A 27129-nucleotide genomic window follows, 5' to 3' on the forward strand; every position below is an offset into this window, starting at 1 on the left:
AATAATATTCCAGCAATGTAGCGGTTGACTGTCTGTAAATAATCGAGTCTAGACAAGACAATCCAGTGAACAACAGCATGAACATCGATATGAACAATTGGGAAGCGAGGACATGTCAACTAAGGGTGCGAGTCTGACCACTCGATCCTCTTAGTCGCCTCCTAAGACAAACATGGGTTACTAAAAGCCAATATTTTAACCCGGACCTCCAAGGATGTACACGGGTATGTACAGATCTTTGTTCAAACATCAAACGTATAAAACTCTTCAGAAGCGGTGAAGGTCTCTTTTGATTTGGTCATGTTGGTGTAGTAAGAGGAGAGTAACGGGATCGAGTGGTCAGGTTCGATTACTTTGTTGACACATGCCATCGTATCCCAACTGCGTAGATCGCTGCTATTGATGTTAATCCCTGGATTCTCTGGTCCAGACAGCCGTTGAATGTTTATGTGTGAGCTGAAACAAACAAAAACATGCTACAGTTGTCGTGTGACATGCCAACGTTGTCGTGTGATATGCTAACGTCGCGTGACATCCTAACTTCGTCGTGTGACATGCTAACGTTGTCGTGTGATATGTTAACGTCGCATGACATGCTAACGTTGTCGTGTGACATGCTAACGTTGTCGTGTGACATGCTAACGTCGCATGACATGCCAACGTTGTCGTGTGATATGCTAACGTCGCATGACATGCCAACGTTGTCGTGTGACATGCTAACGTTGTAGTGTGATATGCTAACGTCGCATGACATGCTAACGTTGTCGTGTGATATGCTAACGTCGCATGACATGCTAACGTTGTCGTGTGATATGCTAACGTCGCATGACATGCTAACGTTGTCGTGTGATATGCTAACGTCGCGTGACATGCTAACGTTGTCGTGTGATATGTTAACGTCGCGAGATACGCTAACGTTGTCGTGTGATATGCTAACGTCGCGTGACATGCTAACGTTGTCGTGTGATATGTTAACGTCGCGAGATACGCTAACGTTGTCGTGTGATATGCTAACGTCGCGTGACATGCTAACGTTGTCGTGTGATATGCTAACGTCGCATGACATGCTAACGTTGTCGTGTGATATGCTAACGTCGCGTGACATGCTAACGTTGTCGTGTGATATGTTAACGTCGCGAGATACGCTAACGTTGTCGTGTGATATGCTAACGTCGCGTGACATGCTAACGTTGCCGTGTGATATGTTAACGTCGCATGACATGCTAACGTTGTCGTGTGATATGCTAACGTCGCGAGATACGCTAACGTTGTCGTGTGACATGCCAACTTTGTCGTGTGACACGCTAACGTCCTGAGGCATGCTAACCTTCTCGTGAGAGACGCTAACGTTGTTGTGTGACATTCTAACGTTTTGTCTGTATGTACATCTATTACATGACTTTCAGCTGTGCGTTACATCATTCCTTCCATCACATAAGGTCTCTCTAGGTGTGGTCTTCTTGTTTGGATTGTTTGTTTGTTATGCAACTTTAAGAAGGCGATGAGTAAATAATCGGGTCAGTTGAGATAGGATGACATGTCAACCAAGTTAGCGGGTTTCACAAACCGATCCTGATAGTCAACTCCTCACGGGTCTTCTTCTCTTGAAAAAGTAGACTAAGGTCATTGTGACCTCTGGCGTTTTTGACGTCCTATTGATAGTTTAACTCGATTTCAAATGGGTCATGTATTCTTTTTAACCAGCAGTTGCAGTTCACAAGTTGTAGTAGTAGTAGTAGTAGTAGCAGCAGCAGCAGCAGCAGCAGTAGTAGTATGCTTGATGATAAATTTAGTAGTCCTAGTGGTGGTAATTGCAGGATTTGAAGTACTACTAGCTGTTATACCGGCAGTGTGGTTTAATTACACTAGGACCACTAAATTTACCATCAAGCATACTACTACTACTGCAGCTGCTGCTGCTGCTACTATTGCTGCTGCTGCTGCTACTACTACTACTACGACGACGACCACCACCACCACCACCACCACCACTACTACTACTACTACTACTACTACTAGGGTATAGGAATAAAGCATATGTTGAGAAACGACCGGTTGTGACCCTTGACGCATGAACATTGATCACATCCACAAACACACACGCATGCATACATGTAAACACACAAATGCGCACATTCTCTCTGTGTGTCCTACCTACCTATCTACCTACCTGCACGCACGCACTCACGCACACACATGCATACATTTTTCTTGTCGTCCGCAAAACCTACAGTCCTTTTGAGTCAGAAACGGACCGATGGATTGCAAATTTTATCATTGTACAAAATTGCCACATAGATATAAATAGTACACATGTTTTTCATTTACTTATACCCAACAGCTTTCTTAGATTTAAACATTATCCGGAAAAAAGTTGCGATGGCTGCACAACGATTTGTACCTACCTACCTACCTACCTACCTACCTACCTACCTACCTACCTACCTACCTACCTACCTACCTACCTACTATTGTGTAGTCACCTGAGGACGGGATCTTCTTGAAGGTACGGGCATCGTTTCTATCGACCATAGGCATATCGTTCCTCCTCGTAAACGCACTGTCAGGTGGCGAAGTACACAGCTGCGTCAGAAACGTAGGATTTACGATCACTCCCGTCCTCGTGGACTGCATCGAAGTGGCTGTGCCCTTGCCTTCATTTAGTGCTATCATGGTTGACCTGAGCCCACATTGAACATGGCATGTATCCACTGAAACTGATTCGTGGCGGATGGATGAGACCATTACCGCAATCATTTGCAAGTGAAGGTTTGACAATATTCAGCAATATCACGACGGGGGACACCAGAGACAAGTTGCACACATGGCACCCTTGTAGGGAATAGAACCAGGGTCTTCAGCGTGACGGGTGATTTATCAATAGACGATCCCAATGCCCCCTTAATATCACGAGTGTTACCATGTGTTCGTGAACAGGTGAAGCACGCGCGGTCTCTAACAGCACCAGTCAATGTCGCATTTAGCAAAAAAAGTAATCTTTTACTTTCACTGGTTGTACCTGATAAACAGTTACATGTACGTACTATCATGAGTCCTGATGAAGGACACAATGGATCTCCGTCACCTCAGTCTGATATAGTTCAGAAACGCTGCACCGAGAAGCCCATTCACGTCTGAGATTGTTCTCTTCCCACACGAGCACCTCAACGTCGACCTTGACCTCCGACCGCTGTGATTCAGCAATTTTGTACTGCGTCGCGTAACGCAATATTTACAAGTTAGAGATAAATCTTTTCCACACTGCGGGAGGAACTGGATAGAAACATGCCCCAATACAAGCTGATTTACTTTGACTTTCGTGGACGAGGGGAGTTGTCTCGTTTCCTCTTCGCTCTGGCGGGACAGGAATATGAAGACGTCAGAATAAAGTATGACGACTTTCCAGGGATAAAAGACAGTGAGTAGTAAGTGAGTGAGTCAACAGGCAAGTTAAAGAGTAGATAGTAGGGTGACTGTGCGACTGAGTTAGTCGTTTTCATTGTGATCCGTTAAGATCCAGGTTAGAACTGATCTTCAGCAACCCAGGTATCGTAAGAAGTTATTAACAGTGGTCAGGAACTCTGACTGGATTAACACATTGTCATCCTATCCCAGTTTTGTAGATCGATGTTCATGCTTTTGTTCACTTGATTGTCAGGTCAAGCCCTGATTATTTTCAAACCGCCGCCATATAGTCTTGCTGAGACCAGCATTAAACGTGGAAAGGAATGTCACTGAACTGGGGGTAGCGTGTATGTTGAATGGGTCAGGCAAATAGATACTTAACCCGAGGACAATCGGCAGTGACAAAAACACGCTCTCATTCAAAGACAGGTCAAGGCTAACTTTTTTTAGAAAAAATGAAAAAGGTCTCTGGAAACCAGCACTACCGGTAAAAAATAGTTTTACCGTCATAGGATGTGTACTAATATCCACTGATGATATGTCGAGTTATTTTATTCATAAGCACACATAGAAATCATAAGCACGCATATTCTCTTTGATTCCAGAGTACGTATTCGGTAGACTTCCTGTGTTGGAGGTAGATGGGAAACAGTACGGGCAGAGCATGGCGATTACCAGTTTCCTGGCCAGGCGGTTTGGTGAGTCGGCTGTACCTATAATTGTATTACAAGTCATCTTCAATCTAAATGAATGAGTGAGTGAGTTTTACGCCGCACCCCGCAATATTCCAGCTATATGGCGGCAGTCTGTAAATCGAGTCTGGACCCGGCAAATCACTGATCAACTGTATGAGCACTGATCTTCGCAATTTGGATAAGATGCCATGTGTCAACCAAGTCAGCGAGCCTGACCACCTCATCCCTTTAGCCGCCTCTTTCAACAATCATAGTCGCTGAAGACCTATTCTACCCCTGATCTTCACGGGTCTTTTTGTAACTTGATGTATAATGGGAGGGGATTTCTTGGCTAGGACGTTTTTTGAGTTGTACAGGCAGTATATATTTAGACCCGTGAAGATCAGAGTTAGAATTAATCTTCAGGGCGCCACTCTACAACACGATGGTAGCGCTAAGGAAGTCGTAACTCTATGTTGAAGTATGGGAGCTACGATCATCTTAGAGACACGACCTCTTTGGGGAACGGGGCCCAGCAACTCACGGTGTATAAATGATAAGTTATTTATTATATCACATCTTGACAATAATACCATTATGATTGGTGTCTATATGTATACCTCGTCATGTACCCAGGTAAATAGTCCATATCTAAACATAAACTCAGGCTCTCATAAAGTACCAATCCTTCCTTTATTCATCAACTTTATTATTCAGCAACTTCTAACATGTCAATTAAACAGATAACCCGTGCTTGCTGTTAGAGGCGACCAACGAGATCAGGTTCGCTGACGTGGTTGACACATGTCATCCAAACCCAGTTACGTATATCGATGTTCATGCTGTTGACCACTTGATTGTCTGGTGAAGACTAAATTATTTACAGACAGTCACCATGTAGTCGGAACTTTAATGAGTGTGGCGTTAAACAACAGATAAGCAGTACCTATCATAGGTGGCCAGTCAGCTGGATACGTCATGTCATTTGAACGTCATTCATGAAGTTCTGGGACCCATGAAGATCCGGGTATGAATTAAACTTCTGCAACCCATGCTTGTCGTAAACGGCCACTAACGGGATAGACTGGTCAGGCTCTCAGACTCGGTTGACACGTGTTGTGGCATCGCAGGTGTGTAGATTGATGCATGTGCTGTTGATCATTGGATTGTCTGGTCCAGATTCGATTATTTACAGGACCGACGGTATGTAGCAGGAATCAAAGAGTTCTGACACATTCAAGTTACGCAACCATGGTCAATAAACGACTCGGCAATATGGATCACATGAACACGATATGGTTTTATTGATCTATGATTTAAACCAGGTTTCCATGGCAACACTGATGTTGAAGTTCTAGAAGTTGATCAAGTTCTTGGAATTGTTTCGGACTTACGTGAAGCCTTGGTTCGATTTTTCATGGAGAAGGATGAAGCAAGAAAGGTGACGTTGCCAAGCAACAGGTTCTGTGCTTCAGAATGTATCAACACTGTATTCACTGTAATTTTTTAACTTAAAGTTGATATATCTTGTTATGAGTTTTGAATGCTTTGAACAGCGTACGGTCCAATTTCGAAATATAGTACACATGCATATTGTTTGTTTGTTGCTTCAAACCATACAAAGCATTGTTCCGACTATGTGACAGTGATTTGCACATAATCTTGTGTGGACACATTTGGAATACGATGACAAGCATCAGAGCGTCTGACAACCCGATCCCGTTGTTTGCCTCTGACGATCAGCATGATTTGACCGATTCTTTACCAAAACCTGCATTCTCTGACTTCCAGAATATGGAATAGACACTCAGGTTTACCAGTAACCATGAATGCATTGATCGGAAAGTCGAAGGTTCCCAGCTGCATCGAACGCGAGTTGGGGTTCTCTTTAAGGAATAAAACAGGGGCTGGACGTATTGAGTGCACTGTATGAAGTGTGTCTTGCATGTTATTGAAACTGCGACTTGGTATGTTAGTGTTCTGGCACATTAAAATAAAATTTAAAAAAACAAAAACAAACACACGCACCGCCTCATAAAGTATTAATCATGAACGCCGGCTTAAACAGTAGTTCACTACACCACTTCACCACTTCACTTCACTTCTATTATTTAATTACATGTGGTGGAAATACTTTCTTCGCGATCCTAATGCTTGGTGAAAGGTGTTGATGACTGTATTTCAATTTTCTTTAGTTATCGCAATCTGTATATTATTTCTGTATTTTTTTTCCAGGTGGAGATTGCCAAGGAAAACAGTGAAACGAACATGCCTAGGTATCTGGGTTTCCTTGAAACTGTGCTGAAAAATAGCAACACAGGCTTCTATGTCGGCAACAAGGTATTAGTATAAACATGGACATGTGATTTGAGCAAATTAATAACCAACGTTATTAAAACGTTACTTGCCTGAAAATTGTCGCCGAAACACTGGAACCATATGGTGTAAAATACGACTGTGATAATCGTATGAAACAACATCACAATCAAATAACAAGTTCGTATTCCCATGGTAGTATACTTAGGTTTCTGTGTCAGTATATAAACACAACCTACAGAGGGACATTACTAAACGATTGTCCATCATTACAACGTATCCACCTTAATTACACAATGTTGGCCTCTAAATCTAAATGTTTAGAAAATTACAGTGACTGAATCTTTCGATACACTTTAAATCACTTGCAAAATGTTGAGGGGATGTTTTAATATGGTTTCCAGCTTGGATATGCCGATGTGGCCGCATTCGACCTTCTGGATTCAGGCGGTTTTGATCAAGGCCTGGTAGAACGTTTCCCACTGGTCAAAGCCAACGCAGAGAAGGTCAAGGCAAACCCAGGAATTGCCAAATGGTTGGCCAAACGACCGCAAACACAGATTTAATGGACAGCCAGGAACACGAACAAATGTTTTCATTCTATTAAACACTTGAACTGACACGCACGACGTCGATAACACGTGTTTGTATGAGCAAAGGACAAAGCATCTCTGTGACTCGCATTGTTGGAATGACGCAGATCGAAATAACAGTATAAAATTCAACAGTTACTGTTCAATTTAACGCTTTGTTTTTGAAATGATACCAGAGAAGGTTTTCTTGTCAAACTGAAAGTCAGGCTTCGATACTGAACACTACCTGACATGTGTTCTGTCGAAATACAATTGTATTCTAGGCTGTGAGGCCGAAATGAATACATATATCTGATAGGTTTATTTATTACCCCTGTGGTCAACGCATTGGTAATATGCATGCTATTCTCGTACGTCACACGAGTGTCGTAACGCGCTGACCTCTACGGTAACGACTCTAACGTTCTAACGATTTTATTGGATACCCCATGACCTCTCACTGGGTCACTTTGTGACGGAACTAGTTGTGTATTCACTACAAACACAGAAATTCATTCATTCTACGACTTATATGCATTGTGCTCTGTGCGTGTCGCTGTTTAAGTGTTGAAGAATCGAACAATCGAGGCATTATATCCGTCGAAAAACATAAACGCAACGCTTCCATCAGGGCATGTTAGCCGAGTGCACACCAACAAACGCGATGCTACGGAGTAAACGTAGTTTACTGTAGCAGGCTGTACGAGACGATGCATCGGTTACCAAGACGTCATGCAAAATTCGTCGTACAAAATTCTTCCGCAACATCTTTATGAAACATCTTTATGCATTTCACTTCTAAATGCCCTTCAAAGACTTTATGAAACCGGTTTCGGTTTTAAACCATAAAAATAACAACAATATGCCATTGTGCCAATTTAATGCATTTACGTCATAAGTAATAAACAAAATACCACAATCGGTCGTATTAAATACAAATTATACGAAACGTGTGTCCTTCCTATGGTAGCTGACCGAGCGAAAACGAGATCAGAAATCTTAAGGTCACTGGTTTCGTACAATTCGTATGAAATGAGATCTCGTGTAGTATTCACGATACACTTCCATGTAGCTCACTTAATGAAGAACCAAGGCCTATCATAACGCACATCCTATCTTTTATCATGACCTTGCACATAGAGACACTTTGCCCAAAGACCTATTTAAGTAATTAACACAGGTCAAACTCTACACTAAGATTGTGCGAGGACTTTCTCTGACCATGTCTGCACTCTTATCAACGTTACAAGGGCCATACATGGACGTCGAGACTAATCTACACTCATGTTTCAGATAATTGTTGAACTCGGTTGTGTAACGGCATCCTGATCGTGATGTTCAGATTGTGCACCTGCACATCTATACTGCCATTCTTATTAAATAGGAGTGAGTGGGTATGATTGCACGCCACCTTTAGCAATATTCCAGCAGTATCACTGATCGGTACTAGGGCTTCCCACATTGTACCCATGTTCGAAATCGAACCGGATCTTAGACTTGACCAGCAAACGCTTTAACCACCAGACTAGCTCCGCCCAAAACTGAAAAAGAGCCCCAGAGACTAAGATCTTGTGAAAATCTAGACTTGCATTTCGAGCTTTGAATTACAGAAATGATCAGACCTTAGGGAAATATATGGTTTAGGGAGTGTCAAACGGATTGATGTAGGCCAGGAAAATGTGTATATCGTCTTGACAGGGGATCCATGGATATTAGTGGACAGCTTCAACATCGCCGACAAAAATGTGTCATGTTAAGACTTCTTATGAGGTAGGTAGGGTAGGTAGGTAAGGTTTTAGGGCGACTTTTTATGAGGCTCATAGCGGACTAGTTACCTCTCCTGCCTGGGTGGGCGAACACTATTCAACCTATGCACACAAACACGCACGCACGTACGCACGAACACACCAGAGGATAATCTGTTGCGATTATTACTTTCGGAAGCAAAACAATATGGTTCATTCATCTGGAACCGCAGATCTCCTCACCTCTTTACATCTCTAACCATCTCACCATTTATGCATCAAACTAACATCTAAAATGAACATATTTTACAGAAAAAATACGATTTTAAAATTGGATTCATTAACTGTGATACAAAGGAATCCAGAGACTTTCTTCGTGACACCTTGCTAATCAGGACTTGGCACATATTCCAGACTCGCGTTGTATTGGGAGTTTGGAGGCTAAAAGCGAAAAGCAGCATGAAACTAAACTCACTCACTCATGTTTGCTGGTTAACAAAACACTCAGGCACATGCCTGGTAAATGAAGGTGGTATGTAAGTGATCGACTCTGAACCAGTAATTGAAACCCTGAGTATTGATCGGTGCAATGACAAACATCAATCAAACCAACCATCCGGACCACCTGATCCCGTTAGTCGATTCTTACTGCAAGTATGGGTTGCCAACGAGAGATTGTAAACCAGACATTCACTTGTCACAACTTGTGTCTTGACGCGCTGTTCTCGACTCAAGGAGTGTGGACACAACATGACGTATGATAAGGGCGTGAAATCTGAACGGTCTTCTATTAGCGCTGAAATCCTGAATATTTGCATCTGCCCAATACATGGGGTCGGTGGTCAAATACGAGTATAGTTAGTGACTGAGTGAGTTTAGTTTTACACCGCACTCAGCAATATTCCAGCTATAAGACGGAGGTCTGTAAATAATCGTGTCTGGACCGGACAATCCAGTAATCAACAACATGAGCATCGATCTGCGTAACTGGGAACCGACGACATGTGCCAACCAAGTCAGCGAGCCTGGCCACCCGACCCCGTTAGTCGTCTCTTACGACAAGCACAGCAGCCTATTATAGCAAGCATGGATTGCTGAAGGCGTATTCTACCCCAGACCTTCACGGGTCAATACGAGTATAGAAAGGACCAGTGACAGAGTTTAACCAGCACACACAATACCTGTTGAAGCATGTTCATGTCCCAGAGAAATGTAAATAACATAACTATGTGACAAAGAAATTCGGTCAAATCGACAGTGGGTCGTTCAGTGTAGACTGAAATATACTGAACAGCAAAAGAAACGCAACGGTTTATTTTCTCATGTTTTAAAAGAAGACATTAACACGAACGTTTACGTTTATGACATTTATTTTTTTCGAAACTTTCGTTTATTTTGTTGTTCAGTATACGAGTAATAATTATGGAGCCATTCTAAGACGGGGTACTAGACAAACAATCTGACCAGAGTGATCACAAAATATGTTCACTTACTTACCCCGCTGTATATCTGTATCGACTTTGTGTAATAGCGATTTAACACGCCGTTTTACAGGCGAAACAGTTCTTTGAAACAGCAGTAGGGATCGTCATTGTGAGAGAAAACAAATATTACATTATGAATGACAGCGTTTTGTCTTTAATATTAAACTAACTTGTGGTTATAGGAACACGTTTGTAGAGACAGGAAGGTCATGTACAACGCGTAGAGTAAATACTGCACATTTGTGTTAGCTGCTCTTCCATTTCGACGCGTTAAATACATATATATCTATCTATATCTATATCTATCTATCTATCTATCTATCTATCTATCTATATATATATATATATATATATATATATATATATTTATATATGGGAGAGAGAGAGAGAGAGAGATTTAACATGTCGAAATCCTTGACATTGACGTTGACATGGGTTGGATTGTTTTCAAGGAATATAGTGATAACGGACCACGGGAGCGGAGAAATTAAAGAAAATAAGGGAATACCATTGGTCATAACATATAACAGAAACGGTCATTATGTAAAACAGAAAACTATACGTATATTATACTTTTAACAATCTCTAAATCACTATTATATAACTACAATGATAACGTACTCATGACACTGTCCCGTTTTCACTTTCAAAATCGTGAAGGTGAAGGGTGAAAGGGTGAATTCTTTTAATTTTGTTAATGCAGGACACGTACAGAGGTATCCTTGCGTATGGCATAATGTATCAGCAAATATTGTATGTATGTATGTATGTATGTATGTATGTATGTATGCATGCATGCATGCATCTATGTATGTATATGTGTGTGTGTGTGAGTGTGTGTATGTATATATGTATGTATGTATGCATGTATGTATGTATATGTGTGTGTGTGTGTGAGTGTGTGCATGCAGGTATATATGTGTGTGTGTATGTATATCTGTATGTATGTATATATGTATATATGTATGTATGTGTGTGTGTGTGTGTGTGTGTGTGTGTGTGTGTGTGTGTGTGTGTGTATGTATATATATATGTATGTATGTATTTCTATAACCTGTTCACGAACATATGATAACGGTCGTGATTAAAGGGGTGCTGAAGAACCGAGTTCGATTTCCTACATGGGTACAGTGTGTGACTACATGGGTACCCTGTGTGAAGCCAGTTTCTGTTCTCCCCCGTCGTGATATTGCTGAATACGTGTATTGCCAAACCATATTCACTCACCGCAATGTTCCCACCTGCCACCTACGAATCTGTTTCAATGGATAAATGCCATGTCCAGTGTAGGTACAGGTCAACCATGACAGGGGGGGGGGTGAGTGAGTGGGTGAGTGAGCGTGTGTATGTCTTTCTTTCTCTCTCTTTTTCTCTCCCCTTCCATACACATTTACTGAATGCCGTGTACTTTATTTGGGTGAATACCTAGTTGCCCGGCTTAAATGTCGCCTAATCTCGCATTGAGTACACACATACCTTAAGCGCTCTAGGCACTAACGCGCGCCCCGACAATCGACCTCGGCAAGGCCTGCACGTACTGTTAGCCGGACATATTTTACAGCTAGTCTGTTCTATGCATGAGTGATGTGGCGCATACATCAAGGCGTCCCAACACATTATGTTATATTCAGTAATACTAGAATAATACTAGAATACATGCCTCTGAAAATACTTCAATCGATCTTGTATATAGATACGCTGCTCCTGATCGAGAAAAAGTGTTGACATGCATTCTTAACCAATCAACGCGTGAGTTAGAAGTCACGTGACGACGATAGTAGCGTCCTTGGAGAACGTTCCAATGAATCAGCGGTTTTGATATCTAGCTGCTGTAGAACTTTAACCCTTGCCAGTCGACTTCGAAATTCTAACGAGGGAAGGACGCACTCCACAGATCAGACATGCCTACCTACAAGCTTAAATATTTCAACGCCAAAGGGTTCGGCGAGGTGTCTCGGATTCTGTTTGCCCTAGCTGGACAAGAGTACACGGACGAGCGGTTCACACAGGAAACATGGCCTGCCGAGAAACCGAGTAAGCACTTACTAGAATATCTATCTGTACCACTGGAAACACGGGTTGTCAGGCGGGTTATGGAGATGCATTTCGGCCTCTGGGTTGTTGTCCATTCGTGTGAGATCGGAACGTAAGTGGGAACACCTGACATCGATCCCAACTGCCACGATTCGGTGTCTGGGGTTACATCACATTAAGTGGGTCAGATCGCAGAGTCTAAGGTTGTAAACGGTGCAAATGTTTTAATGTTATCCGCGCACATTTGCTGGTAGTATTTATTCCAAGAATCATATTTTGGTATCATTAACAATAATACCACCAAAGTGACGCGTGTCTGAAGAAAATCTCGACTTTGATATAGGGTCACTTGCATGCTCTGAACAAACTATAATAATCTTCTAAGAATGTAACTGGCAATGAGAATTTCTGGCCCTCAAGATATAAAGTGACGACACTGAGATCTCGAGAAAGTAATTCTTCTGACAGAATGAGCTTTTTACTGGAAGACCAATGTAACTGTCAGTGGACTTTGCACTGTTCAAGGACGTGTGAACTGTCCACTCGATCACTGATGCATATTTGCAAGTATTTTATGTCGCTTCCTCTTCAGCGTGGTTCGTTTGTTTGTATATTTTACACCTCACCCAGTCACATTTGCCAAACAATGAGTGAGTGAGTGAGTTTTACGTCGCTTTTAGCAATATCCAAGGATTATCGCTACGGGGGACACATTCACCCCATGTGAGGAATCGAACCCAGGTCTTCAGCGTGACGAGCGAACGCTTTAATCACTAGGCTACCCCACTGCCCCGACAGACAGACAGAAAGATAGACACACAAAAGTTATATGTCGTAATGTCGATCTCTTGGCCCATAATACAGTCACAGAATTTTGCAGTTTTCCGAACCAGCGGAAAAACATTCTAAGTGTGTGGGGGTGGGTGGAGGGGGGGGGGGGGGGGGGGATGTCACCTTCTTATGACTCTTGTTGACCTTTTTCCTAGCATTTATTTTGTCAATACAAACACTGCTCGTAGAAGTTTCTGATATTGCGTTTTTAGAATCTCGATAATGTTTACTCTTTTATGTTCCAGAGATTCATCTCGGTCAGATGCCTGTTCTCGAAGTGGACGGGGCGGCATACGGACAGAGCAGCGCCATTGCTAGATTCCTGGCAAGGAGATTCAGTAGGGATTCATATTCCTTCTTTCTGCAATATTTGTTTGTTATTTAGCGCCGCACTTTGCCTCATTTTAGCGTGTAAATAATCGTTTCATGTTTTAGTATAGAAGCTGGCTATTACTGCTATAACTGTGAGTGTTTTGTTGTAGATTTCTATGGTTCGGGAGATATCCAAGCCCTTGAAGTGGACCAGGTCCTGGGTATAATCCAGGATATCATAAATGTCTTGATCAAAGCCTTTTATGAAAAGGATGAAGCCAGGAAGGTAAGCTACAGTGCCATGACTCGCCAGCATTTTATACTGTGCACGTGGCCTCGTGAGACTCTCGCTACATGACAACATATGTGGCTGGATAGACATTGTACTTGTTGTCACCCTGCCCGGTTCTTGTTCACGTCTTTTCTGGGTGCAGAGTGAGTGAGTTTAGTTTTATGCCGCCCTAAAAAATTCTGGTTATGTGGCAGCGCTTTGTAAACAAGTTTGAACCAGACAGTTCAGCATGAGCATCGATCTACGCAATTGGGATACTATGACGTGTCTACTTGCCACCCGTTAGTAATCTCTCACCACAAGCATAGGTTACTGAAGATCAATTTCTTACCCGGATCTTCACTGGTCTATGGGTATCGAGCGAGAACAATATATACTGTCACTGAATACAAGGTTTCTGAAGAGGTGCAAACCATACTTACTCATTTTAAGGAATTTGTGTTTGATCTGAACAGGCACAGTTCATGGCGGAGAACAAAGATGAAAAGCTGCCGCAGTATTTTGGGATGTTTGAAAAGCTGCTGGAGAAGAACAAAAGTACAGGGTTCTTCGTCGGCAGTTCGGTAACCACATGTCAAATTGTCCTTCTTCTTCTTTGCATTAATCTTCATCTCGATACGCAAACAGTAAACTCCGTGCATACCGAACTGGCTTATAACGAACTGACGGGAAAAGCACATGCTGTTTATATCTCGTATAGCGAACGACGGGAAATAGAGTAATGACCTGTGGTAGTTCGATATGATCGTATTTTATGGTATAACTATTACAGATAGAACCGTTTTTGTCCTTATCATATTATAATGGTGTTATATATTTATAATGGCGCAACGAATCACACTCCTCATCAACTAAGTTATATTTAGTCATAATGATATGTTCAAGGTTTAGTATTACTATAATATACCTTTAAAGAATCCACTCCTTCATCCATGATCGTGACCATTGTATGTATGAGTGAGTGAGTGAGTTAGTTAAAGTTTAGTCACAGAGGCAGTATTTCATATTTCATCCATATGGTAACTAAATGTAAAACATTTAAATACTTGTCGACGAAGAACAGTAAAACCAACTAAAATATCACAATATCAAGAATTAAAACTAACATCCAACTCTAAAACAGGATTTCAAATTAGGACAGTACAATACAAATACGGGCTGACTATCAACAACTGAAGGCAGATCATCACAGCAGGGTGAGTGAGTGAGTGAGTTTAGTTTTACGCCGCGCTCAGCAATATTCACAGTAGGGACTGTTGGGACGTTTTGATACCTGTGTGGCCCTGGTCCTGATTTTCATCATCTCTTCGGCCGTTAGCGATTGTAGTTAGCAGTAATTTAATATAAAAAACACTAAATGATAAAATATTTAAAAAATAAATACAAAAATATTTTTAAAAAATAAATAAAAGAATACCATAAAACGTTTGGTGGAGCTAATTTTACTTTGAAATTTTGGGACTTACCCTCTCAGGAATAATATTATTATCCTGTGAAATGTAATAAGGATCACAGTATTATTAGAGTCATCAGGATCACAATCACAGTATTATTAGTCATCAGGATCACAATCACAGTATTATTAGAGTCATCAGGATCACAATCACAGTGTTCGTGTCAGTCGTGTGAATCGGTCTAATTTCATGTACGAAAGAAAAGAAAATAGTTGGAACCATTCTCTGTGAAAATAGTTCAAGCAGACAGTTAGAGTATGGGATGTTGCATTGTTTAGAAGCCAAGTTAACTTCAGAAAATGGTTGTTACTATTCTCTATGAGAATAGTTCAGATAGTACTGGGACCTAAAGTTAAAGTATGGGGTGTTGCATTGCTTTGAAGCTAACTTCACTGCAGAAAATGGTTGTGACCATTCTTTGTGACAAGTGTTCAGGCAGACCAGGGACTGGTTGCACAAAGCGACATTAGAGCTACAACCTCTCTGTGCTAGAGTAATGGAGTTTTAGTCCTGAGATCACTTGGTATGAATGGGCCGAGTAGTATAAATGTTATCTCTTTTCAGATAACCCTTGCCGACGTGACTGTGTTTGACATCTGCGACAAAGTCCAAGCAATGGTGGACTTTGACAAGTACCCTCTGGTCAAGAAATGCCGGGACAATGTTGCTTCCAACCCCAAAGTCAAGCAATGGCTTGACACGAGGCCCGTCACAGAAAACTAGTTCAGAGCCATCATAAAGAAACGCCATTTTTTTCATATATTCATTTGTGTTACACAAATCGTTGAATGAGTCGCACATCTCACCTGGACGTTTTGATCACTGTATTGATCCCGCTGTTTCATGTCCATTGGTGAAGAATACCCTTTGTGCTGGAATTAAGCCTGAAAAGGTTTTTTCAAGATTTTGTGTCCCCAACATTTCCTAGTGTTGTAGTGAATATTCTACAGGGAGAGTCAGTGTTTCTTGATGTTGTGTTCCACGTATACAAGTAGTTTTGTTCGTGTTATTTTGTTATAAGGAATTTTTTTGGCAATATTTACAGATAAAGGTTTCCATAATTGTTGAGGTTTCTGATTGTTGTTTTATCGCATGTGCGCACGTTTGTGCGTGAGTGTGTTAGCGCACATGTGCGCTTGCTTATTTTGATTTCAGAGTCTTACTCCAAAAACATAGTCATTCAGGCAGACTAGAAGTAGTTTCACTTTAAAATGTATATCCAGTACATCCCGAGATGTACGGGTTTTTATCATTAAAAGTTCGCTTAGAGCACAATACGTTATAGATAGTGTATGTATTTTTAATGGCATCATTCAGTGATACACATAATTTAGTCATATCAATACGTTTCAGGCCAAACTATACATCCAGGGTCACAATTTCTTAGAAATCTATTTTTCGAACCAAACGGGATGTGCACGTGAGGCAAATAATTATTCTCTACTTTTTAAAGTATTATTATATACGTGCACTATAATCAATTATATCTGTCCAATTGGATGAGTTTATATTCAGAAACAAAGGTTTTTGTGAGCATTTCTGGTTTAAAAACATGATTTTCTTAGAAAAACATTATGATAGGGTATGATTGTTTGCACGTGCACTGTGGATATGTCTGTAGTGGGTTTTAGCGGACTTTATATATATCGACCCTGGCCCCCCAAAATGTTTAATTTGACTGGCCAAACAGGGGGGCATTTATAGATGTCAACTTCGGCATGAAGACCCCTTAATACATAATTATGTAGACTATCAGTGGTGCCTATCAAAGCTATGCACAGAAATTAGGAATCCCTTCGTACAGAATTACGTCCCTTGACATGTTCTGAACGTGTCGTGCTTTATCAAAATAAAAAAAACATAACAAAACATGAAAAAAAACCCCAAAAAAACCCAACAAAACAAAAAAAAAAACCGCAATGATTTCCTATAGACTTCCATGGTAAGGTCATGGTCTTATAAAGGAACCAGACCTAAAACAGCCAGTACCTATCCATATGTAAATGCACAAAATGGACTAAAAGTCACAATATAAACCAACCGTTTGGCTAGAGTAACCAAGTTCTTTTTCCGAATGCAGGAACCCGAACATACAAACTCCAGTTCCACACCAAGTGTCACTACATACTTTGAAATATCTCTTCACACATTCAGCATGAGTCATTTTGTCCAAAAGTCCAGCTCTAAGTTAATATTGAAATTTGTCGACCCTTTCAATTACTTGAACACCAAATCCTTACACAAAATGACTCTATCACATCTGTCAGGTTCATCTGTCCTCAGTGAAGGCTAAGACGTTTGATTGATAATCTGAGTCACGCTATTGCCCAGTGTTGACTTTGCATAACATCTCTGCCACAGACTGCTCTGCATATCCCGTGACCGGATATTACTTGTTTGTGAAGAAACGCGTATATTAATAAAAAGAAATGCGAGCTCGTAGGTGCACTCGTTGTATCGTTTGATGTCGATGTATAGAGATTTACTTTATTTTGTTTACTATGACTAGTGTGTATTTTCCAGATTTGAAATGCTTTTTTCAAATTCTAATCTTAAAATACAAACTGAGAAGAGTAAAAACGAACTTTAGAATTGAAATTATAAGACAATTTGACTTCTTATACATTTTTTTTCAATAATCCTCACCAACATGCCCTTTGAGGTTATGAAGTGCCCTTTTCCATGAATTTACCCTGCCCTTTCTGAACCCTAGGGGGAACACTAATCGCTTTATGTCGATGTATATAGAATTGATCTTCAGCAACCCATGCTTGTTGTAAGAGGCGACGGGATCGGGTGGTCAGGTTGGTCACATATCATCAGTTCTCATTTGAGCAGATCGATGCTCATGCCGTTGGTCACTGCATTGTCTGGTCCAGACTCGATTGTTTACAGACCGCCCCAACAAAGATGGAATGTCGCTGCGGCGTAAAACTAAACTCACTCTTCTAAAACAGGGTAAAGGGAGGGAGTAACATGTCACATGATTTGGTATAAAATATATGGACATATTATAATTCATTACAAACAGCATCCGGCCGTTTAGTGCATAAGACACTAATTGTTTAGTCTTACAGTAATATATAAAAGTGGATAATATACCTTTGTTTACATACATAAATACTGACGGACGGATGGAGAAAATCACTTGATATCCAACTTAGCAAGTGCCAATGATCCTGAAGTGATAATAAAATCACTGCGACGGAACATGCATGGCAGATGGTAAAGGGTTCATGGATTCTCATTGGCGAATACAGGATACAACTGACTGAGAATCGCAAATCATTGTTAATTCACAAGTCATGTGACCCACGTGATCATGACTCGGTCCAGCGCACACGACCCAGCCTTATAAAGGGAGACGCCAGTTCATCTGAACTCTAACACCAAGTCATCAGAAGCGACGAGCAAACAACAGACGTCCTTCCTACATTATGCCTACCTACAAGCTCAAATACTTCGACTCGAAAGGTCGCGCAGAGGTATGTCGTCTCCTCTTCGCTATGGCCGGCCAGAAGTACGAAGATGTCCGCTACAGTCAAGATGAATGGCTTGCGGAGAAAAACAGTGAGTTAAAACCGGTTGAATGAATGAACGGTTTAGCATGTTGTGGTCTAATAGGTCTAAGGTTGCCATTTGTCCTGAGACTGTGTATAGATTATAACGCGTGAATATGAGTTTCGTTTTAAGGTAGATTGCTGATCTTTATGTAGACGGCATTTTATACTAACTCGCACATCATCTAACGTACGGTGAATAAGTCATGGTATATATAATTTCTGTTTGAGGTATCTTGTTGATGTTTGTTTTCATTTTGCCAGTGTCTTCGTCTCTTTATCTAACGTATGCTGAGGTACCCTCCAGGTTTGTTTATGTTCCCCGAGTCAGAGGGACCAGTGAAAATGCATTTGCCTTACCCAATATCTCAACGTTACTTTTTAACTGTTTGAAGCATGGGTATAAGATAGAACACTTCAGCCAACTTGTGTGAATCAAACGATTCTTAGTAAGGTCGCCGCAATGTAATTGTCCCTCTTAATATTCACAGGGACTACACTTGAACGTTTTGTCAAAATTTATTTATTGGAAAGAGAGTCAAATGTTTTCATAGTCATCGTTAAATTCTGCAGACGACACTTCCATCGATTTCCTTTCGCAAAACATCAGTAATTTCCGTGCATCATACGTCATTTAATGTTATTCGTGATAAAAAGGTAACCACCACGAAATACCGAATGAGTTGCTATTGGTAGCGGGGTGTATTGCAATGTACCTCACAGCGCTCAGAGCGCTCAGTCAATAAGACAGCGACATTTATGTGTGAGTTAACATAAAATATATATCTGTCATCTAAAATTTGAAAACATCTTTCTGTCATTTCAACCTGGTTAGATTTAAATTAGTTTCCTTTTCATAATTAACAGAAATTTCACAGTCTTTGTACACGATTGAATCACCAGCACAGTCAGTTTACTTGCGTGCTTGTAAGTAGGAATAGTAGGTATGTAAAACAGTAGAAGAAGACAGTGATTACGAACCAAATCATCAGCATGCCAGAGGCGTATATATAGTAGCTACTGTTAACAAAACAGACCGGGATTTCACATGATTGTTAGTAAAAGACAGGGCAAGCCTTCAGTACTGTCTAAATATAAAGTTTTGCAACTTTTGGATCTTACACGAAAAAAGTCACTTACTACATGTTTGTTACCTGTTTCCTGTTTCACAAACTCATCAATATTGCTATATAAGAACATCTAGGTTTAACAATCCAGTGTTGTTTATCGATCCAGTGTTGTTTATCGATCTACACTGTTGGGATACGATGAGCACCCGAACCCGTTAGGTGCCTCTTACTACAAGCATAGGTCACTGGAGACCAACCCCAACCCTGATCTTTACGCTTCATCTTACAAACTGCATTACCTGGCCTAGTTTATATGATCAGAGGAGCACTGAATAATGGACAAATGCTGTTCGCCTCGCTCATTGTAACGTGTGTATTGATAATATTAATATGTATATCGATTGCTGTTGTGACAGATGTTACATATGTGATTCTTGTGACAACAATGAACAGATACAAATTGAAGCCATATGAAACAGCATTAGAATGAGTAAGTGAGTATGGTTTTACGCCGCTTTTAGCAAAATACCAGCAACATCTGGACAAACCAGAAGTCGGTTTTACACATTGTACCCATATGGAGAATCGAACTCGGGTCCTCGGCGTGACGAGCGAAAGCTTTAACCGATAAGCTACCCAACCGCCAATGTGTGAAACCCATTTCTAATGTCCCCCGCGTTGATATTGCTGGAATATTGCTAAATCGCTCTCCGCAGATGGATGACATGGTTGAGAGAAGTGGACGAGCCAAATCCTCTGACCACCTTAGTTGAGAAACATGGAATCTCAATGAGAGTCAGCTTATAAGTTTTCATTAATCAATGTGCATTTAATTAGCAGACGCACAGTCTAACTCTCAGATTTGCAGTGTAGTACATATGCTAACCCACAACACACATTCAGAGACATACTAAAAATATCATAATTGTTTGGTTGGTTCCAAAGACCTGCCTATAAAGTACTGTAAAAAGCAAGTGATATATTGCGAAACAATATCTTTACTCATTGCACACGCTATACATTCAACCAACCTGCCTCCTCTTCTAATGAATATTCACGTTTCAGACACGCCCTTTGGTCAACTTCCAGTGTTGGAAGTCGATGGACAACAGTATGCCCAGAGTTTCGGAATCATCGCCTATTTGGCCCGCGAGTTTGGTATGTACCATTTGCACAGTATTTAATACTATGTACACAGTTATTAATTATTTTATCACCACATGTCGTCTTCTGGTCAGGCCAGCCAACATCAGCAACACCAGCAGCATATAGAACGAACCATTAAGGACCTACATTCACGTTATATGACCGGTATCACTTAAACAAACATGTATTTTCATTTCTCAACATTGGGAAATATTATCATCATACTATATCCAATGTCCACTTCAGCTTATCCCGTGACCTTCCTTGTGGTCAAGTCGATATTTCATTGTTTTGTGAAAATTGGTTGTTCAATTCCCGATGATTCGTGACAAAGATGTTTAAAATGGAAAATATTGTTACCTTGCCTTTCTTTCGTTATTAAGTAGATAAACGTCGAGGCACACCAGCTTCGATCGTGTGCGAGTATAGACTGCTCTGCTACTTAGCACAGACTTGTGGTATGATTTGTTTGTTTGTTGTTAAACCCCGTTCCTGACACAGGGGTGTGTATCGCTAAGAAACAGTGTTAGAGAGACATATAGGTGTATAGACCCTACACTAGTACAACATGAAAAGAAAGCCATGTAACGATGAAACCATCCCCTCCTCAACCAAGGTTAGATTTTACAACGTAAAATATTTTTAAGGTCCCGCGAGGCCTACGAGTCGAAAGCTAGATGAATTCTAGAAAATGAGCTATTATCGGTCACAATCGGATCATTATTTCAAAAGTTATTTCAAGACTCACCGAAAACAGCCGTCTCCGCAATTCCACGCGAAAATATGGGATTATCCAAGACACCGAACACGAACGATTCCATCGGTAGCAGCATTCCGCGGGTGTAAAACCTTATCGGATCATCTACATATCATTTCCTCGAGAGTAAGCAGGCATTTTCTCCCAAACATCGGCAATCATACTCACTTATCGGCATAAATGAACTTGACATAAATCTAAATCAGTTCATAAATCGAAATCAAAGATAGGCCAAGTAGTTCTACGTTTTGCAGCTCCATAAATTTGGAATGCTTTACCACCGGAAATAAGAAGAAAATACTCCATTTTCATACCATCTGAAGACCTATCCCTTTCCCGCTCGCTCCAACAAGCGCCGTTGAGCAGTCGCAATTAATGAGGAAACAAAGCGCTATACACATCAATTATCATTCATTCGTTTACTTTTGCGATTATTTTTGGTTGCAGGTCTTCATGGAAAAGATAACCTTGAACAGCTGAAGGTGGACCAAGTGATGGGGATCATTCAGGACATTTACACTCACATGCTGAAACACTTCATGGAGAAGGATAAAGCCAGACAGGTGTGCCCTTAGGATCAATACTGAGCCAGTGTGATTTCACGTCAGTTTAGCAACATTTCAGCAACATTGCCCCATGAGACACTAGAAATGGGTTTCACACTTCTATCCACTTGAATCTTTCCATTCTTAATTACACATATCTATTGATCTAACACGAAATTCATTAGTGTTCACATCTCCTATTGTCTTGCACTACCATATCAAACTGAAACCGTGAGGAAATAATAAATTTCTGTTGCCCAAGTATGTTTTCCCAAGTTATCCAGAATTATGCAGTAAATCCATTGTACAAGTCTCAATTAACAATTTTTGTGGTCGGTCATTTTGGCATGTTCCGGATATTCTTATAACCCTTTCGCAAACACATGTTCAATGACCTAATCATGTTCTTGTCATTGATATTTCCCTTTTACACCCGCTTCATACTGTCTCGATGGATAATTTCTGTACGACATACGAGTGCTATGTTGTTTTGTTTTTATGTTTCCTTTTGTTTTGATTTTGTTTGCTTTAGGTCAAGTACAACGTATGCGAAGAGTGTATGTAGGGAAATATGTAAACTCAGCTTTTACTAAAACCACCCTTTTTATCATAATTGCCATTGGAAGATGTGTCATCACGAATTATGTTGTTTCAGGCGGAGATACTGAAGGAAAACAACACAGTCCATTATCCAAAATTCCTGGGCTTTTTTGAGTCAATTTTGAAGAAAAATGGTACTGGATTCTTTGTAGGGGATAGGGTAAGTACACGCATTAGCTGCAGTCAAAAACTGTTGTGTCAAAGTTAAAGTGAACTGCACAAATTCTTCGAAATATCCCGAAGTTCGAAACAACCGGAAAATGCAGACTGCACAGAGATGACTTTTGGCTTCGAACCACCCGTTCCATACAACGATGTTTGGACTAGTTTTTGATCTTCATTTAGTTGACATATATTTGGCAGTCTCTCCTTAAAACACATATGAACTAGAAAAAGATCCAGTACAGTAAAAAAATGTTCTGTCGAAGATAAGGGTCCGGCGTAAAGACTTCGTGCTATACAAGGTTCGAGCTGCAAAACGAAGGCTAACTTGGCAACTGAGTTCTACACATAAGTGCTTGATAGTAATTAATATGACATTTGGAAACTGATATGACAGCTTGTTAAAGTAACAGACATAAAAGTCTTGTTATACGTGGAATAAAACAGGTAACATTAAAAAAAAACAACAATACAGTGAAAAACTCTCTTTAATATGACCTTATGATGGCGTATGTTTCATATGACGTAGGCAGCTATAGCTTGACGTGATTGTACAATGTACAGCTCAAATGGTGCAACGATATGAGCAGCAAAAAGAGTGTTTTGTCCCCAGTGTTAAAGGTTCGTTTACAACTGGATCCGTGAAGGTCCAGGTTAGAATGTTGGCCTTCAATAACCCATGCACCAAGATATCGGTTGGTCCGGCTCGCTGACTTGATTGACACATTGCTGATCACTCAGTTGTCCGGTCCAGACTCGATTATTTACAGACCGCCGCTATATAGGTGGAATATTGCCGAGTACGGCGTGAAAGTAAACTCACTCATTCGTTTACAACTGTTCCAGATAACCCTAGCCGACATTGCTGTGTTTGACACCCTGGACGGAAAGATTGACGCCAGTGTAGTAGACTCTTTTCCATTGGTCAAGGAAAACGGCAAGAAGGTCCGCACAAGCGAGAAAATAGCACAATGGTTGGACAAACGTCCCAAAACGGCCTACTAGTTACAGGTCAATTCATATCGCCTATGGAAGTGGTGGGGTAGCCCAGTAGTGTAGGCGGTCGCCTGTCATCGAAAACCCAGGTTCGATTCCCGAATGGGTACAATATCTGACACCAATTTCGCTTGTCCTCGACTGTGACATTGCCGAGATATTGTTGAGGGCGACTTGCAACGTTACTAACTGTCTCCTACGTTACTATTATAACATCTTCTTGACTCAGGGTGTTGGACAGCCAAACCTTTACCGTTTCCAAGTGACAGAAGGGTAAAGCTAAAAAATATCTTTCTTTCTGTTTTTGATGCTACAACTCTCTGTGGCGCCTGAAAGTGTGCGGCAGCAATTTAATGTGTGTTTTATTTGTGTAGTATATGTCGCTAAGTATGTAAGATTTGTGGCGAAAACTGAACTGTACTCACAACTCATGTTTCCTAAGTTAAACGAAAATAAAAATACTTTAACGTATAGACTAAGATTTGTGGCGAAAACTGAACTGTACTCACAACTCATGTTTCCTAAGTTAAACGAAAATAAAAATACTTTAACGTATAGACTAAGATTTGTGGCGAAAACTGAACTGTACTCACAACTCATGTTTCCTAAGTTAAACGAAAATAAAAATACTTTAACGTATAGACTAAGTGTACCTTGTTGATACGTATTGCTACTGTTACTACACCTCACGTTACTATGGTTTCATGTGCTATAACTGCAGTCGTTTGGGGCGGTAAGACGATAAGTATTGCTACTGTTACTACACCTCACGTTACCATGGTTTCATATGTTATACCTGCAGTCATCTTGGCTGGTAAGACGATAAGTATTGCTACTGTTACTACACCTCACGTTACCATGGTTTCATATGTTATACCTGCAGTCATCTTGGCTGGTAAGACGTTAAGTATTGCTACTGTTACTACACCCCACGTTACCATGGTTTCATATGTTATACCTGCAGTCATCTTGGCTGGTAAGACGATAAGTATTGCTACTGTTACTACACCTCACGTTACCATGGTTTCATATGTTATACCTGCAGTCATCTTGGCTGGTAAGACGATATGTATTGCTACTGTTACTACACCTCACGTTACCATGGTTTCATATGTTATACCTGCAGTCATCTTGGCTGGTAAGACGATAAGTATTGCTACTGTTACTACACCTCACGTTACCATGGTTTCATATGTTATACCTGCAGTCATCTTGGCTGGTAAGACGATAAGTATTGCTACTGTTACTACACCTCACGTTACCATGGTTTCATATGTTATACCTGCAGTTATCTTGGCTGGTAAGACGATAAGTATTGCTACTGTTACTACACCCCACGTTACCATGGTTTCATATGTTATACCTGCAGTCATCTTGGCTGGTAAGACGATAAGTATTGCTACTGTTACTACACCTCACGTTACCATGGTTTCATATGTTATACCTGCAGTCATCTTGGCTGGTAAGACGATATGTATTGCTACTGTTACTACACCTCACGTTACCATGGTTTCATATGTTATACCTGCAGTCATCTTGGCTGGTAAGACGATAAGTATTGCTACTGTTACTACACCTCACGTTACCATGGTTTCATATGTTATACCTGCAGTCATCTTGGCTGGTAAGACGATAAGTATTGCTACTGTTACTACACCTCACGTTACCATGGTTTCATATGTTATACCTGCAGTTATCTTGGCTGGTAAGACGATAAGTATTGATACTGTTACTACACCTCACGTTACCATGGTTTCATATGTTATACCTGCAGTTATCTTGGCTGGTAAGACGATAAGTATTGCTACTGTTACTACACCTCACGTTACCATGGTTTCATATGTTATACCTGCAGTTATCTTGGCTGGTAAGACGATAAGTATTGCTACTGTTACTACACCCCACGTTACCATGGTTTCATATGTTATACCTGCAGTTATCTTGGCTGGTAAGACGATAAGTATTGATACTGTTACTACACCTCACGTTACCATGGTTTCATATGTTATACCTGCAGTTATCTTGGCTGGTAAGACGATAAGTATTGCTACTGTTACTACACCTCACGTTACCATGGTTTCATATGTTATACCTGCAGTTATCTTGGCTGGTAAGACGATAAGTATTGCTACTGTTACTACACCCCACGTTACCATGGTTTCATATGTTATACCTGCAGTCATCTTGGCTGGTAAGACGATAAGTATTGCTACTGTTACTACACCCCACGTTACCATGGTTTCATATGTTATACCTGCAGTTATCTTGGCTGGTAAGACGATAAGTATTGCTACTGTTACTACACCCCACGTTACCATGGTTTCATATGTTATACCTGCAGTTATCTTGGCTGGTAAGACGATAAGTATTGATACTGTTACTACACCTCACGTTACCATGGTTTCATATGTTATACCTGCAGTTATCTTGGCTGGTAAGACGATAAGTATTGCTACTGTTACTACACCTCACGTTACCATGGTTTCATATGTTATACCTGCAGTTATCTTGGCTGGTAAGACGATAAGTATTGCTACTGTTACTACACCCCACGTTACCATGGTTTCATATGTTATACCTGCAGTCATCTTGGCTGGTAAGACGATAAGTATTGCTACTGTTACTACACCTCACGTTACCATGGTTTCATATGTTATACCTGCAGTTATCTTGGCTGGTAAGACGATATGTATTGCTACTGTTACTACACCTCACGTTACCATGGTTTCATATGTTATACCTGCAGTTATCTTGGCTGGTAAGACGATAAGTATTGCTACTGTTACTACACCCCACGTTACCATGGTTTCATATGTTATACCTGCAGTTATCTTGGCTGGTAAGACGATAAGTATTGCTACTGTTACTACACCTCACGTTACCATGGTTTCATATGTTATACCTGCAGTCATCTTGGCTGGTAAGACGATAAGTATTGCTACTGTTACTACACCCCACGTTACCATGGTTTCATGTGTAATAACTGCAGGCGTCTTGGTCGGTAAGACGATAAGCATTGATACTGTTGCACCCTTCGTTACCATGGTTTCATTTCGTTACCATGTGGAATCAACTGCACACGCATTGGACAATAAAACAAACCGTAGTGAAGTGTTACCTCACTTCATCTAGCCTAATCTCTTTCTGTTGAACTCTTACGTAAATAGTCAAACC

The 27129-nt window shown here is 40.7% G+C and overlaps 2 protein-coding genes across 2 annotated transcripts in view; both read left to right on the forward strand.

Moving 5' to 3' along the window:
* Window positions 1–3285: 3285 nt before the first annotated feature.
* Window positions 3286–27129, forward strand: part of LOC137297301 (uncharacterized) — a 31434-nt gene continuing 7590 nt past the window's right edge. Inside the window, exons 1-10 of the mRNA XM_067829311.1 lie at window positions 3286–3418; window positions 4011–4103; window positions 5405–5520; window positions 6315–6419; window positions 6800–6949; window positions 18503–18689; window positions 20815–20907; window positions 22100–22215; window positions 22853–22957; window positions 23806–23963. Of these exons, the coding sequence (XP_067685412.1) occupies window positions 3286–3418; window positions 4011–4103; window positions 5405–5520; window positions 6315–6419; window positions 6800–6949; window positions 18503–18689; window positions 20815–20907; window positions 22100–22215; window positions 22853–22957; window positions 23806–23963 (1256 nt within the window). The remainder of the gene's footprint in view (window positions 3419–4010; window positions 4104–5404; window positions 5521–6314; window positions 6420–6799; window positions 6950–18502; window positions 18690–20814; window positions 20908–22099; window positions 22216–22852; window positions 22958–23805; window positions 23964–27129) is intronic.
* On the forward strand, window positions 11941–16185 carry LOC137297028 (glutathione S-transferase 3-like). The gene is made up of 5 exons (XM_067828977.1): window positions 11941–12230; window positions 13307–13399; window positions 13544–13659; window positions 14121–14228; window positions 15684–16185. Exons 1-5 carry the CDS (start codon window positions 12098–12100, stop codon window positions 15840–15842), a joined length of 609 nt encoding a protein of 202 aa, XP_067685078.1. The 5' UTR covers window positions 11941–12097; the 3' UTR covers window positions 15843–16185.

This window comes from Haliotis asinina, chromosome 9 (genome assembly GCF_037392515.1).
Source record: "Haliotis asinina isolate JCU_RB_2024 chromosome 9, JCU_Hal_asi_v2, whole genome shotgun sequence".
Classification (NCBI taxonomy): Eukaryota; Metazoa; Mollusca; class Gastropoda; order Lepetellida; family Haliotidae; genus Haliotis; species Haliotis asinina.

Bases quoted from the DNA above. Each gene is read 5' to 3' on its own strand.
- LOC137297028 (XM_067828977.1), top strand. From the start codon at position 12,098: ATGCCTACCTACAAGCTTAAATATTTCAACGCCAAAGGGTTCGGCGAG. The intron at 13,660-14,120 runs GTAAGCTACAGT...TGATCTGAACAG, and splicing joins AAAAGGATGAAGCCAGGAAG to GCACAGTTCATGGCGGAGAA. The intron at 14,229-15,683 runs GTAACCACATGT...ATCTCTTTTCAG, and splicing joins GGTTCTTCGTCGGCAGTTCG to ATAACCCTTGCCGACGTGAC.